General features: G+C 45.8%; 1 protein-coding gene across 1 annotated transcript in view; it reads left to right on the plus strand.

Moving 5' to 3' along the window:
* The first annotated feature begins 430 nt into the window (after positions 1-430).
* LOC107107151 (C-terminal-binding protein 2) overlaps positions 431-13,702 on the plus strand; it is a 16,184-nt gene continuing 2,912 nt past the window's right edge. The window contains exons 1-6 of the mRNA XM_015407405.1: positions 431-746; positions 3,715-3,869; positions 4,359-4,503; positions 7,593-7,799; positions 10,022-10,236; positions 13,564-13,694. Coding sequence (XP_015262891.1) covers positions 698-746; positions 3,715-3,869; positions 4,359-4,503; positions 7,593-7,799; positions 10,022-10,236; positions 13,564-13,694 — 902 coding nt within the window. The 5' untranslated portion in view covers positions 431-697. The remainder of the gene's footprint in view (positions 747-3,714; positions 3,870-4,358; positions 4,504-7,592; positions 7,800-10,021; positions 10,237-13,563; positions 13,695-13,702) is intronic.

A 13,702-nucleotide genomic window follows, 5' to 3' on the forward strand; every position in this document is an offset into this window, starting at 1 on the left:
CATCAGACAAAGCCTTTCATTTCTTGAATTTTGCTTCTCATGAGGCATATAAGAGCACCTTACCAGAAAACAAGTCGTCTTTGTCTAACTTCTTTTGTGGCTTGTCGATTGACTACTTCAGAGCACCGTACCCCCGACTGCTGCTGCTTTTTTTTTTTAACATAGTGCCCCCTTTCCCCTTTCCCCTTTCCCCCTGTTCGTGCCCTGCACGCAAGACTCCACCCCACTGCTTCGGGAATCCTCAAGCGCCACCACATAGAGGTTAAGGCGCTACACCGGAAGTGATTGCCTGGATCCCGGGACTTTCTAGGCATTCCTCTATGGCTGACGCGGCCCACCTGGCCCGGGCATTGACGGAGATCCGGCCCTCCGCGAACGCAGCCCGGCCCTTCCGCTTCCTTTTGGAGGCCGGTGGCGAGGCAGTGGCGGGGGGCGCTGTGCTGGGGAAGAGAGGAGACGAGGCGGGCGGGTTCTGTGCTGCACTGCCTGAAGTGGTCTGGTTGCAGCCGCCTCCCGCGAGGGCAGAGGCGGACGACGAGCCGCTGGGGATCCCGCCGGCTGCTGCTGTGCCTTGGGCAGGGACCCGCCGCTCTCCTCTGCCCTCGGTCCCGCTAGCTGAGCCGGGGCTGTGCCTTTTTGTTGCGCCCTCCCCTCCTCTCTCCCGTCAGAGTCGCGTGGGCCCGTCTCGGCGTGTCCTATGGACAGACACAAAGTGAAGCGCCAGAGGCTGGACCGCATCTGCGAAGGTAACGCCCTGAAGGCGAGGGAGGGCTGGGCTGGGCTGAGGGAGCGGCGAAGCCGAGTGCTGCTCCAAGCAGCTGGCTGCTTGTGTGTCTCATCGCAAGCTGTCTCAGGCTCGCATCCGGACCCTCCGCTCCCGCGTTGTTCTCCATGCGCTGCGGTGACTGAAACCTGTATTATTATTACTGTTATTTTAAAGGCAGGAAACCGGTTGCGAGATATCGGTGTTATTTCTCCCGTTGTAAACTTGGACGCTGGAGCTATTGCCCAATTAGTTCAAATACTGGAGGCTCAGGAGAATTAATGGGGGGCCAGCTAGAGTTGCCCTATTCTCACCCTGACTAGTAAAAGTTCTAAGCTGCTTCTTGTGCTCAGTAGCGCTTAAAAATTGTGCACTATCTGGATTGCTACATCATCTTGATAAGCTTTACCAGTACTGCTGCAAAGTGGACCAATAGCCCCCCCCCCAATACAAGTCGGGGGACAGGATTAGGTCCACAGTGCGATCACAGATCCGATTTGATCTGGTGGCTTTGTACCTCCTGTTCTTAGTTGTGGCACCCATTACCAGCCCCAATAGTTGAGTACCACGTTGTGTCGTTATTTTACTTCAGGGAGTCTCAGATGTTGCCATTACTAGCATCCTGGAGAAAGAGGTGCCCAAGTTTTCTCCAAGAGCAAAGTCAGCCACTTTAACCTGGGTTTAGGAACAAAGTTGATTCAAAGATTTCAGAGAAAATGGGTCTGCCAGAGTCTGTTACTCATGATGAACTCTGAGAAAGAGCCTGTCCTGGTAGTATCCATCTTCTACTGTATGGGAAAGAGAGGGGCATCTGTCTGTATTTCACAGTCTGGGAGGGGGCAGGAATTTGTATTTTGGCATAGTCAGGATGTGTACGAAATTATTTTTCTGGGAGGGGGTAGAGCCTTAGCAGGTGGCAGAAGTTCAGACTCATGGTCTTGGAATCATTCAGAAACAGTTTACTGATACTTTAGGCAGGTGCTGCTTGAGTCTTCTAGTATTGTGTATGAAATTGTAAGTTGGGCTTCTTGAAAAAGTAGCTCGCACACAGAGCTTGTGTTTAGAAGAAGAAGAGATTGGATTTATACCCTGCCCTTCACTTGGAGTCTCAGAGCGGTTTACAAACTCCTTTCCCTTCCCCTCCCCACAACAGACACCCTGTGAGGTGGGTGGGGCTGAGAGAACTCTGACACAAACTGTTCTTTCAGGAACAGCTGTGCCAAAGCTTGTGACTGACCCAAGGTCCCATCAGCAGGTGCAAGTGGAGGAGTGGGGAATCAAACTCGGTTCTCCCAGATTAGAGTCCACACACTTAACCACTACACCAAACTGGCTCTATATCCTGAAATATATAGTACTAGGGCTTGGCTGGGTCTGGTAACTTACTTATCTGGCACTGCTACGTATTTGTGCCAAGTGGCTATCTACAAAGCTGTTCTACATGCATTAATGCTGTGATGGAAATAAGGAGTTTTTAAATGTACAAGAGGAAATGCGGGTACGTGAAGGTGCAGGAGATTGTGAGAAGTGTGTATTGGTAACACAGCTGCCATTCTGCACAGTATTTTCTTTACTCTTGCACAGTTATTGTCTTCTCATGTGATTAATCTCCTTTAACTGCCTGACAACAGTTTCTTCATTAAGATGCTCAAATGTGTACAGTGGATCTTTCTCAGAAAGAGCCAAGGGTATGGTGCCCAGCCTGTGGCCCAAGATGCCACTGTGCCAATAACTCCAGAACTACTTATCATCCTAAAGAGATACAGGAAGTTGCTGATATAGTTGCTAATATCTTATTCCCCCTCCCGTGTTGCAGTTGATGAAAGAGACAGACTGCTTATCTACGTGTTCTTTTCTAGTCAGCAGGACTCTGAGATGGTTGCAGCATGAACAATATTGTCTGGAGACACAAACTGCATTAACTGGAGGGGGCACAATTTTTCAGAGGCTTTTTGCTGGAATCCTAGTTTAAAACACACCAGAAGCATGATGTCTTTCATCTACTTGTTCCATGAATATGAGCAGATTGATAACTATCATACAAGTGATCCTCATGATATTTTGTAATCTGATCCTGCACTTGTTGTTTTGGAAATGAGTCCAGTTGAATTCAATGGGACTTACTTCCACATGTATGCTTAGACCTGCAGCATTAGTTTCATTTGAGCAGTTTTGTGTTTTTGATGTAGAAAGGTTCATCACAGTAAGGTTTAGGAATTACTGCTGTATGGTACTGTGTGACACTACTCTGATGCCTGCTCTGGACTTGTGTCTGTGCTTTCCCCTTTCCTGTGCTAAAAAAGAGAAAAAAATCAGAGACTTCTCTTTATGAACCCTTGTTTTGTATTTCATCATTACCTGTTTGAATCTGAAATGGGTAATTTGTGCACATGCTGGATGTACTAAGCATTTTCTCTCTCTGGAAATGTATCCTGGTTTCCCTTTATTTGTGGTCACCATAGGAGACAGAGAAAGGATATATTAGCATGAGTCACCATTGTGTTTGCCTTCCATGAGATTGCATGGGGTTGATATAGTGTGCACAAGTTTTTGGGTGTTTTTTTTTAATACCCAGTTATATAGTTCACAAGTCTGCCTGAGCCCAGCTGCATGCATCACTTGTTCAAGCAATGTTGGTGTGCATCTATTAACATGAGTGAGTCTTGGGAGCTTCTATACATATCTTAAAAGCAGCTCTTCCAATTAAGGTATCATCCATTTTTGGTGCTGCTGGATTAAGACTGATGATATAGTGACTCCCAAGATAAGGTTAGAGGGCATATGATACTGTGGCCTTCCAGAAGCTAAGATGATCTTGGTGTGTTCAGTGACTGGACGGGAGGCCTCCTATGTAAGCTGTGTGCAAAAAGAAAGGCAGGACATAAGTATAATAAATAATATGTGCCTTTTGTTCATTATTACAATTAATTAAGATTTCTGTTCTTCTGTAGGTATAAGGCCTCCTATTGGTAATGGCCCAATGCCAGCGCGTCCCTTGGTTGCCCTCCTGGATGGCAGGGATTGCACTGTAGAGATGCCTATTTTGAAGGATGTTGCCACAGTGGCTTTCTGTGATGCCCAGTCTACTCAGGAAATCCATGAAAAGGTAAGCATGCAATATGACCAGGCTGGGATCTTCCTTTCCAATGAAGAATGGAGGCTGGGGTTCAGGGGTTCATAAATTTTGGCATGGTTCAATAGCTAGGTGTTCTTTGTAGCTGACTCATCTTCCCCTCAAATTTTGGAAAAGCCCAGTATGAAGGGCAGAGAATTTAGGGAAGGGGTGTTTGTTTGCTTTTACATTCTGCTTTTGCCTCAGGAATAAACTGTGCTTTATAGGTTCTGCCTTCAAAATCCAAGTGTGTGTGTGTGGTGGTGGTGGTGGTGGTGGTGACAGCTATCTTGTCTCTCTCCCAAGTTCCCCATAACTCATGGAGGACCTGGGGTAGGGAGCCTTTGTGCTGGGAGTGTGGGAAATGAGTGCTTACCAAAATTGGGTGTGAACTTAATTGCTGGCAAATCTCGAAAGTGGATTTTAGTATACTGATCTGATTTTTTCTAGCAAGCATCATTTTGTTGTTCTGCCTTCCCATAGGTGCTAAATGAAGCTGTTGGGGCTCTGATGTACCACACCATTACCTTGTCGCGCCAGGACCTGGAGAAATTCAAAGCTCTTCGGGTCATTGTGCGAATTGGCAGTGGCTATGACAATGTGGATATCAAGTCAGCTGCAGAATTAGGTAATATTTTGGCAATATTTTTTTAAAGAGTAAATATGTAGGGCAAAAAATAAACTTCTGAAAGTCAGTCAGAAAATTAGAATTCCTTGAGTGATGGTTGCTCTCAGGTGATAGGGGGGGGGGGGGCTGTGGTTCAGTGGTACAGCATGTGTTTTGCATGCAGAAGGTGCTGGTTCAATCTTTGGGGCCCTTCAGTTAATGGATCAAGTAGCAAGCGATGTGAAAGACCTGCACCCGAGACCCTGGAGGGTTGCTGCCAATCAGGGTAGACCATACTGGATAGATGGGCCAGTGAGCTGGCTCTCTATAAGGAAGCTTGGTGTGTACTATTAAAATTTCAGAAATGGGCAACTTGGGCTGAGAAGTAGCAACTTGCCCAAGGCTGTAGCACAGCTGGACTTGTAGCATGGTCTATGGAACAACAAACATGGTGCCTGATAAACCTTTTTGCTAATAATAATAATTAATGATTATCATATGCAGTGTTTCCTCTAAGCTGAGTTAGTGTGAGCTAGCTCACAGTTTTTTAGCCTCCGGCTCACACATTTTTATCTTAGCTCAGGGAGGATGGCTCTAGAGCAAACTAATTTATGCAGTAGCCAAATTGCTCACTGACAACTTTAATGCCAGTAGCTCACAAAGTAGAATTTTTGCTCACAAGACTCCACAGCTTAGGGGGAGCATTGATCATATGGCATTGTGTATAGAATAGACAGGAGAGTCTAAGGAAAGGAGGGAAGTGATTTTTGCCTCCTCCCTTTGCAGACGCCTCATTTTGCATTTGAGGGTCCCTTGTCTCCCAAGAGGAACATTTTAAGAAGCATATTGGTGGGTAGATAGAATTTTATTGCACAAGGTCAAAGGCCGTAACAATATAATGATAGCTGCCCAAGCAGTAATAAATACTACAGTAAAAACACAGCAGAGTTAAAAACAATGTTGAAATTGTCAGGACCAGGACATAGCGGAGAATACAGCATGTTGAACATCAGGGCGGAAGTTTTGCGTGAATCTTCTTGGCAGCCAGTGCATACAGTGACATCATATAGGTGACATAATGATCATCATCCAATAAGAGGTAAATGATTTTGTCTGCCATTGAATACGAAGCTAGCCTGGCTAAAATGGCTGCAAGGAACTTGGCCTTGGGGACTGAGGAAAGGTGACAAAACAGAACATAATGAGGGAGATCCTCCAGTTCCAGGGCTCCACAGATACATACTCGCTGAGCAACTGGTATATGCTGATAACGGTCAACTAACACGGCAGTTGTCATTGATATCTGAGAGCTGCAAAGGCTTCTCTAAGTTTGTGGAAGGTGATGCTGGACATATAGGAAGCTCTGGTGTGATCTCATTTGAGCCGTTTGAATCATAGGGAAAATCTAGAACTGATAATAGCTCCCCTATCTAAGGCGGCATCTATATTGAATATCAGATCCCGAGTTTTTAACCCATCCAGAGGAAAGCCCTAGGGGGTCAACAGATATTGGTTAACAGCAGGGCCTGTGATAGCTTGCAACCCAAGAGGTGTCTTTCTGGAGCTGGATAAAGCACTGCTTAGAAAGATGACTAGAAGGAGAATTCTTCATTTTTCTCCAGTAATTAATTAAGGCAGTGTGGGTTTGGGCCCCAACAGAAGGCAAGCCAGATTCAGCTGCAGTAGGGCAGCTGGAGTGCCCTGAGGCAGGACCAAAATTCTCTAGAAAGGAGTTGTCTCCAAGCTAGATATCTTGTTGTCATTCCAACCCCAGATCTCAGCCCCATACAGGAGTTTGGTAATGAGTTTACTCTGGAACAATTTCAAGGTGGGATTTATCAAAAAGCCACCTTTTGAGTGATAGAACTTAAGGATAGCCCCAGTCGATCTTGTGACTGAGGACTTCATTATCGCCATATGAGCCTTCCATGGGAGATTTTCAGAAAAGGTTAACCCAAGGTATTTAAAACTGCAGCACTGATCTATTGGGATGTTGTCTATGTGCCACCAGAACTTATGGGGCTTCTTTCCAAAAACCATCACCTTAGCCTTAGAGTGATTGATGCATAGAGATTCTTTTTTGCAGAAGTTGCTAAGGAGGGAAGTGATTTTTCCCTCCTCCCTCTGCAGACAACACATTTTGCTCTTGGGGGTCGCTTGTCTCCCAAGAGGAATGTTTTAAGAAGCATATTGGACTGCAGCTGGAGTGGGGAGGTGAGAAAGTCCTTCTTCACTGAAGGAAATCCCTTCCACCAGTGAAGATTTTCTGCAGTGTCCAGACCAGAACGTATTGATTCGATATAACTTTTGCACAACTGTGCCACAGACTAAAATGCACATTGTTCAAATACATAGGTCCAATTAATCGTGTAACTCGTCTGCTTCAAGCACTTCTGAGCGATTGTTCTGAAGGAATTTCCTGTTTCAGCCAGTGTACCTAAGTGCTTGAATTTTTGCTATGCTTTAACTTTGTCTTTATCCTTTCACAGTGTTGAAATTATAGCAATTATATACCAAAATGAAATTTTTGCTTTGCTTCACTGTAGTTGCTCCTAAACTATGATACCCTTATGGAGAGTTGAGCACTTGTCAATAAATTGTTTAATGGTGCCCATAGCACAGTAGTAGGCCATATGTCTTTCCTTTTGAAGATCCCAGGGTAGGTCTTTGGCATCTGTGTCTTAGTGCATTTTTATCCTGCCCTTCCTTCAAGGACTTCAGTGTGGTATACATGATAAAATAACCTTGGGTAATAGAACTTTGGAATATCTTTGCCTGACAAATAGGAGAGCTGCTGCTGGCTTAGGGCAAAAAAAAACTCTTGTAGACTAGATAGACCAGTGTCAGACTCCATGCAATGCTGCATTTTCTGTTTTCTTCCTACAGACTTCTTAGGTCAGAGAATCTTTTTGTTCACAACATTCTGTGGACTAAGAATAAAACTAATAGTGGCAACAGTGACTGGTGTAATATTGCTGAATAATACACTATAGGTGATAACAATATACTGTCTTGCCTGTCGCACTGGTACATTGAGATGTGCTTCCACATCTTGGTTTGTGTTTGGGATTGCTTTGGGAATTCTTAGTCTCTTCTCTCTTTTCTCTTAGGCATTGCTGTGTGCAACATCCCTTCCTCTTCTGTGGAAGAAACAGCTGATTCCACGCTTTGCCACATCCTGAATTTGTATCGGCGGGTTACGTGGCTCCACCAGGCCATGCGAGAAGGAAACAGAGCCTCAAGTATGGAACAGATTAGAGAGGTGGCTGGAGGTGCTGTGCGTATCCGTGGTGAGACGTTGGGCATCATTGGTCTTGGTAAGAAGCTGATGCTTTTGCATATTCTGAAAGAGCCCTTTTGGGATTACCCGAGCACTTTGAACATCTCAATAGTGATAGTGATCAACAGAGTACATCTAGCAGCTGAAACATAGTCCTAGTATTGGCATCCTGGGAATCCAGGAATAGAGCACTGGACTGGAGGCACTGGAAGGTACTTTTTGTAAGCCCCCATTTGATACCCCTTGACTCAGCCCACTTGCACGATCATTGTTTCCAAACCAAGATGCTTCCCCCACCCCTGCACCCCCAGTATGCTCATGCTGAAAAAATGCACCTGGATATGAACAGGAGAAAACCCTAACGGCTGCCTTGTGCCATCTGTTCACAACTGAAGCTCAAGAAGTACCTGCTGACTTTTGAAAAGGATCCCATTACCAAGGAAAAGAAAATTAACTTTACGGGTTTTTTTAAAAAAATTGTTTAATATTTGAATTGATAAAATTCAGAGATAGAATCATAGGTTCTTCTAAATACTGGCTTTGTACCTCTCCCCTCTTTCCTCCTAGTTATCTGGTCCATCTTTGTCAATGGGAAGTACCAATTGGCAGAGACTATGAATTACATAAAATGCTGTCTCATACTGAACCAGACCTGTATTCTGTCTAGCCCTGTACTGTCCATTATGGCTGGTATTGACTTTCCAATAACTCATAGGTTTTGTTTTCTAAATCAGGGCCCAAACAACTTGCGAATTGCCAATAACATGCAGTAATCAAGGCCCCCTCTGGTCAGGGTTCTACAAGGTACAATTGTGTTTGTGGAATAAAAAATCCAGCCCAATAGGAGATTGTGTTACTGGGCATATGTTTGACCCATGTATGATCAACTATTATCTGTACCAGCTTTTGGCAAGTTGTCTTATTTATTTATTAATTCATTATTTATCTGATTTATACCCCGCCTCCCCGCTTTACAGCAGGCTCAGGGCGGCTTACACTAATACATACGATACAATTAAAATTACATAAAATCATCTAAAACAGTTTAACTATAAACAGTCATAATTTATGAAGTGCTGCATAATAAATAGTTGTTATAAGATGGCATATGTGTACACAGATCTCACCATCATTCTGCTCAAGATCTTCCTGACAAATGGGCGGCACAGGCTAGGTGTCGGGAACCTAGGGCCAGGGCAATAATTTAAGCTGTTAGCGTGGTGGTGGCTCCTAATTAAAGGCCTGGTGGAAGAGCTCCGTCTTGCAGGCCCTGCGGAACTGTAGAAGATCCCGCAGGGCCCTGATCTCTTCCAGGAGCTCATTCCACCAGTACGGAGCCACCACTGAGAAGGCCCTGGCCCTGGTAATAGCAAGCCTGGCATCTTTGGGTCCCGGGAGGGTCAGTCTGTTTTGTGACCCCAACTGTAGTGCTCTCTGGGTAGATATGGGGAAAGGTGATCCCTCAGGTATTTCGCACCCTGGCCATATAGGGCTTTAAAGGTAAGAACCAGCACCTTGAAGCGAATTTGGTATGCTATTGGCAGCCAGTGCAGTGTCTTTTAGCGCAGGCTGAATGTGCTCCCACCCGGGGAGACCCATCAGAAGCCTGGCTGCAGCATTCTGCACTAGTTGCAGCTTCCGAATCTGCGACAAGGGCAGCCCCATGTAGAGAGCATTACAGTAGTCTCGTCTCGAGGTGACCATCACATGAATCACTGTTGCCAGGTCATTGCGGTTGAGGAAGGGAACCAACTGCCTAATCAGCCGAAGTTGATAAAAAGCTGACTTGGCAGTGGCTGCTACCTCGGCATCCAGGAGCACTCACAAACTCCTCACCTCCGGCGCTGGCACCAATGGCGCCCCATTGAAGGTTGGGAGTAGAATCCCTACCCTTGCACCTCCCCGACTCAGGCACAGGACCTCCGTCTTTGTCAAAATCAGTTTCAGCCGGCTCAGCCTAAGCCATCTATGAACATTATCATGTGAATGTGATACTGGAATACAAAGGACCTTTGCTATCCAATTAAGACCACTGTTGTAGTGTGGGTGGGTTTCCTTGGAGAAAAATATGTAGACTACCTCAAGAGTACCCACATTTGTCTTCCTACTCCTTTTAATTATAGAGAGGATAGTAAAATAAACGGAGTTGGCCATGAAGTGTGCTCATGTGGGTCATTCCTCATGCTCGTCCCAGTACTTAGCTCCCAGTTAGGAATATGTTGTGCTTTACTTAAGATGAACACATTCTCTTTCTTTAAGGCCGAGTTGGGCAAGCAGTCGCTCTGCGTGCAAAACCCTTTGGCTTCAACGTGATTTTCTATGATCCATATCTACCTGATGGAGTGGAGCGTTCCCTGGGATTGCAACGCATGGCCACCCTGCAGGACCTGCTAATGCACAGTGACTGCATCACATTGCACTGCAGCCTCAATGAGCATAATCACCACCTCATCAATGACTTCACCATTAAACAGGTGCAGCCTTGCATTGTGCTGGGAATACAAGTTGCTGCTGTAAGGGTTGCCTCAGCTGTGTGGCTTCAGCTTCTGTGCAAGCTTGGGCTGTGTAGATCTGGAGCTTGCATTTCTGCTGAGGGTAGTATTTTGCTGACTCTGTGACTAATTTGATTCTGTAATCATAAAGTGCCTCTCACAATTAAATGTTTAGTTTCAGTCTCTATATAAGTAACTGGCAGTGTTAAGTAAGCCAAGAATATTGAAAATAGTTTTAAAAAACACTTCAAACAGCTATGGATTGCTCTTATCTGTCTGGCCTCTCAGTGCTCATTTAATGTGCTGTACATTTTTGAAGGGAACAGTTTTATATTGTAACAGGTCTTTGCTTGTTTAATGATAGTTTGATGTTTGTAATTCCTCCTTGTGGGCTTTCGACTGTGCTTCTTCCTACTTGTCTCCATTCAGTGGTGCAGAAGTTGATTGATCTTTCCAATGTGATGCAAGTTCTCTAGAAGGAAGAGTTGGCTGTGGGCTGAACTAGGAGGCACCTCCTATTTCCTCCTTAGAGCCGAAAGACTTTCTCCATCTTTTGTGAGCTGTCTCAGGTTCCAACGTCCGGCCTTAGGTTGCCTGGTTTAGACTGGTGTATGCTGTAGTTTGTCTTTGTTAACAGGCCAAGACGAAGAAAAAGCAAAAAGTAATTAAGAGTGCTGTTTCCTACATGTGGTTCTTGAGCAACAGGAAATGGCAGAGCCAGCTTATCTCCCTTTGGTGTGGACTGCAGGAACAACTTCACATTGGCTATGACTGAGGAAGTGGTTGCTGTTTTGTCTAGAGACTCTTGCTTTCCCCTTTAGAAGCAAGGGCAGGAAGACTGACCTTGTCCTACATAGGTTCATGACATCTAAAGTAATAGCTGTTGTGATAGCTTCAGCATTGTTGCCGGTGTCCATAGCTTCTTTGTAGCCAGGTCGAGCAACAGCATTGGAGCAACTGTTGAAGCTAATAGCATTGATTCTTACTGACTGATCTATTTGATATGTCACTACATGGCTGGAAGTAGCTCTTATGGCTCCAGCAGGTATAGAGAGGATCTCCTCTAAGAAGGGAGTCCCTGAGAAGTCAACAGCTCCACCAGCTAAGGAGGAGGGCACTGTCTACTGTTTGCTAGATAGTGATCCTGACAGACCTGTTTCCAGGTAATCGTGGGGCCTTCAGCAGTATGTCTTGCTCTCTCCCATTAATAGTGCCTCGTTCCTCAATCCCTTCCCCCCAATCTCCCAAGAAATCTACTGCCCCCATCAGTTACTAGACTGCTCCCTCTTTGGTTCCTCTGCTCCCAAGTGCTATTTAGAGCAGGCATTGGTGCAGTTGTCCGTTGTTTTCCATTGTTGCCACTGGTGGCTGGCCAGCTTGTCCCCACTCCCTATTCTAATGGTGGAGGTGGCTGGGAGCTGCTGCCCAGACCTAGGGGGAGAAGGTGGGGGAATCAGAAAGCAACTTTTGCTCCTGGACACTACCTGCACAGGTGAGTGAGTGAAGAAGCAAGAGGGTAGCAGGGAACAAGGGCATCAGCTTCTTCTGGGTGGGGAGGAAGAGACAGCTGGTGAGTGGGTGGCAGCTGGAAGCAGACACTTGCCCTTAATAGGGAGGTGCTTGTGGCCAGCTGGCCGCTTCCTGCTGTCTGTGTAAGGTTGAAGTAGGGAAGAAGAGGAGCTGCATGATGTTGGTGAGGAGGCGCAGCCCTCCAAGGAAACCCCATCTTTGCCGTGGTCTGATGGGACAGGACAGGTCACTGGCAATGTTCCCTATAAGCTGTGGAGCCCTGTGAGCAAAGATTCTGCTTTGTGAGCTACTGGCATTAATGTTGTGAGCAAGCGATTTGGCTACTGCATAAGTTAGTTTGCTCTGGAGCCATCCTTCCTGAGCTAAGGCAAAAAAGTGTGAGCCGGTGGCTAAAAAACTGAGTTAGCTCACACTAACTCAGGTTAGAGGGAACACTGGTCACTGGTAGGCTCTACTGGGGTTCTGGTGCCTTGCCCAAAGTACCATGTTCCAAGGCCCACCTTTCCTGTTTTGTTTGTGTGTGCTGGGTTTGCTCTGGCTTGAGTCTTCTGTTTCCCAGTCAGCTTTAGTTTCTTGGCTGGAGAGGATTACTATAGCAATGGGCTGTATGAGGGAAATTGGGAGGTGCCAAGTCTGTCAGGAGTAAAGAGATCATTCAGCATCTGTTCCACAGTAAATGGGTAGAGAGAAGCATTTTCTGCCTATTCTCAGTCACCTGTGGGTTTGTTCAGTGCACTGAAGTGCCTTCCTGGTGCAGATAAATAACAGTTTATGATGCCTGCCCTGCATTCTTTACATTGCTTGCCTGCAGAATGGAGATTAAACTTAAGCTTCTGTTAATGGTTTTTAATGCCCTAAGCAGCATGTCTTCTTGATGGCTGTCTGGTCCGACAGTGTCTTGCTGTTTGGGAATCTGGCCACCATACCTTGAGGCAGTTCGCTATTGAGCTTTTGCTGTAGATGTGTCTCCTGATTTTCCTCTGTTTCTTGGTCAGTGGAAAAGAATGCCTGATTTCTGTGCTCAGTCCACACTTTCTAGGTGTTCTTGGAGTAAAGGTGCCATTTCCCCTCAGCATCTGCCCTTCCTTTCCTCTTCAACCATCATCTCCACTTGTAGCACTTTTCTCCAGAGCCAGAACATCTCTGATCCTTGAGACCAAAGATACCATGCTCTTACTGACGTGGGACTGTTCTGGTTCTCTCTCCAGGCTGGGGGAAGGGAGGTGGTCTCCCATCCTGGGAGGAACTTGTTTGCAGGCAGGCAGAATTGTTACTAAACTAACAAAATGCACGTTGCATGTTCAGGTCCTCTCTTTCTGTCATTTTTAAAAAGCCTCAAGAGAAGCCCAGGATATAGGCTAAAAGCAATGTCACTGAATGGAGATGGAGCGCTGGGATGATGGGAGAGGGGCCAGCCTCTCAGCCACGGTCTTCAAGGGGTTTTAGAAGTCCCCCCTCCAATTTGCATCTCCCACTGCCTTTTTTGTTTCCCCTCCTTTAAGATGATGATGATTATCCTGCTCTCCCCCACTAATGTTTTCATATTGCTATAACTTTTGTTGATTATTTCAGTACTTGAATTGCTTTCAGATAAAGCAAAGTGTATACTGTTTCCACGATTCAGGTTGCCGTGAGTTTTCCAGACTCTTGATGTATTTGAGGGAAATACTTTACCCCTTGTTCACAATGACTGTCCTGTGCTCGTATTTTAATTTTTGCAGCTCTTGTTATTGCCATTTTGGCAGTGCTCAACAGCTTCCTCTATATTTATTTCTACAGATGCGCCAAGGCTGTTTTCTGGTGAATACAGCTCGTGGGGGACTGGTTGATGAGAAAGCCTTGGCTCAAGCGCTAAAGGAAGGGAGAATCAGAGGGGCAGCATTAGATGTGCATGAGTCTGAGCCCTTCAGGTAATGAC

This window comes from Gekko japonicus, unplaced genomic scaffold (assembly GCF_001447785.1).
Source record: "Gekko japonicus isolate JY-2015 unplaced genomic scaffold, Gekko_japonicus_V1.1 scaffold298, whole genome shotgun sequence".
NCBI lineage: Eukaryota > Metazoa > Chordata > Lepidosauria > Squamata > Gekkonidae > Gekko > Gekko japonicus.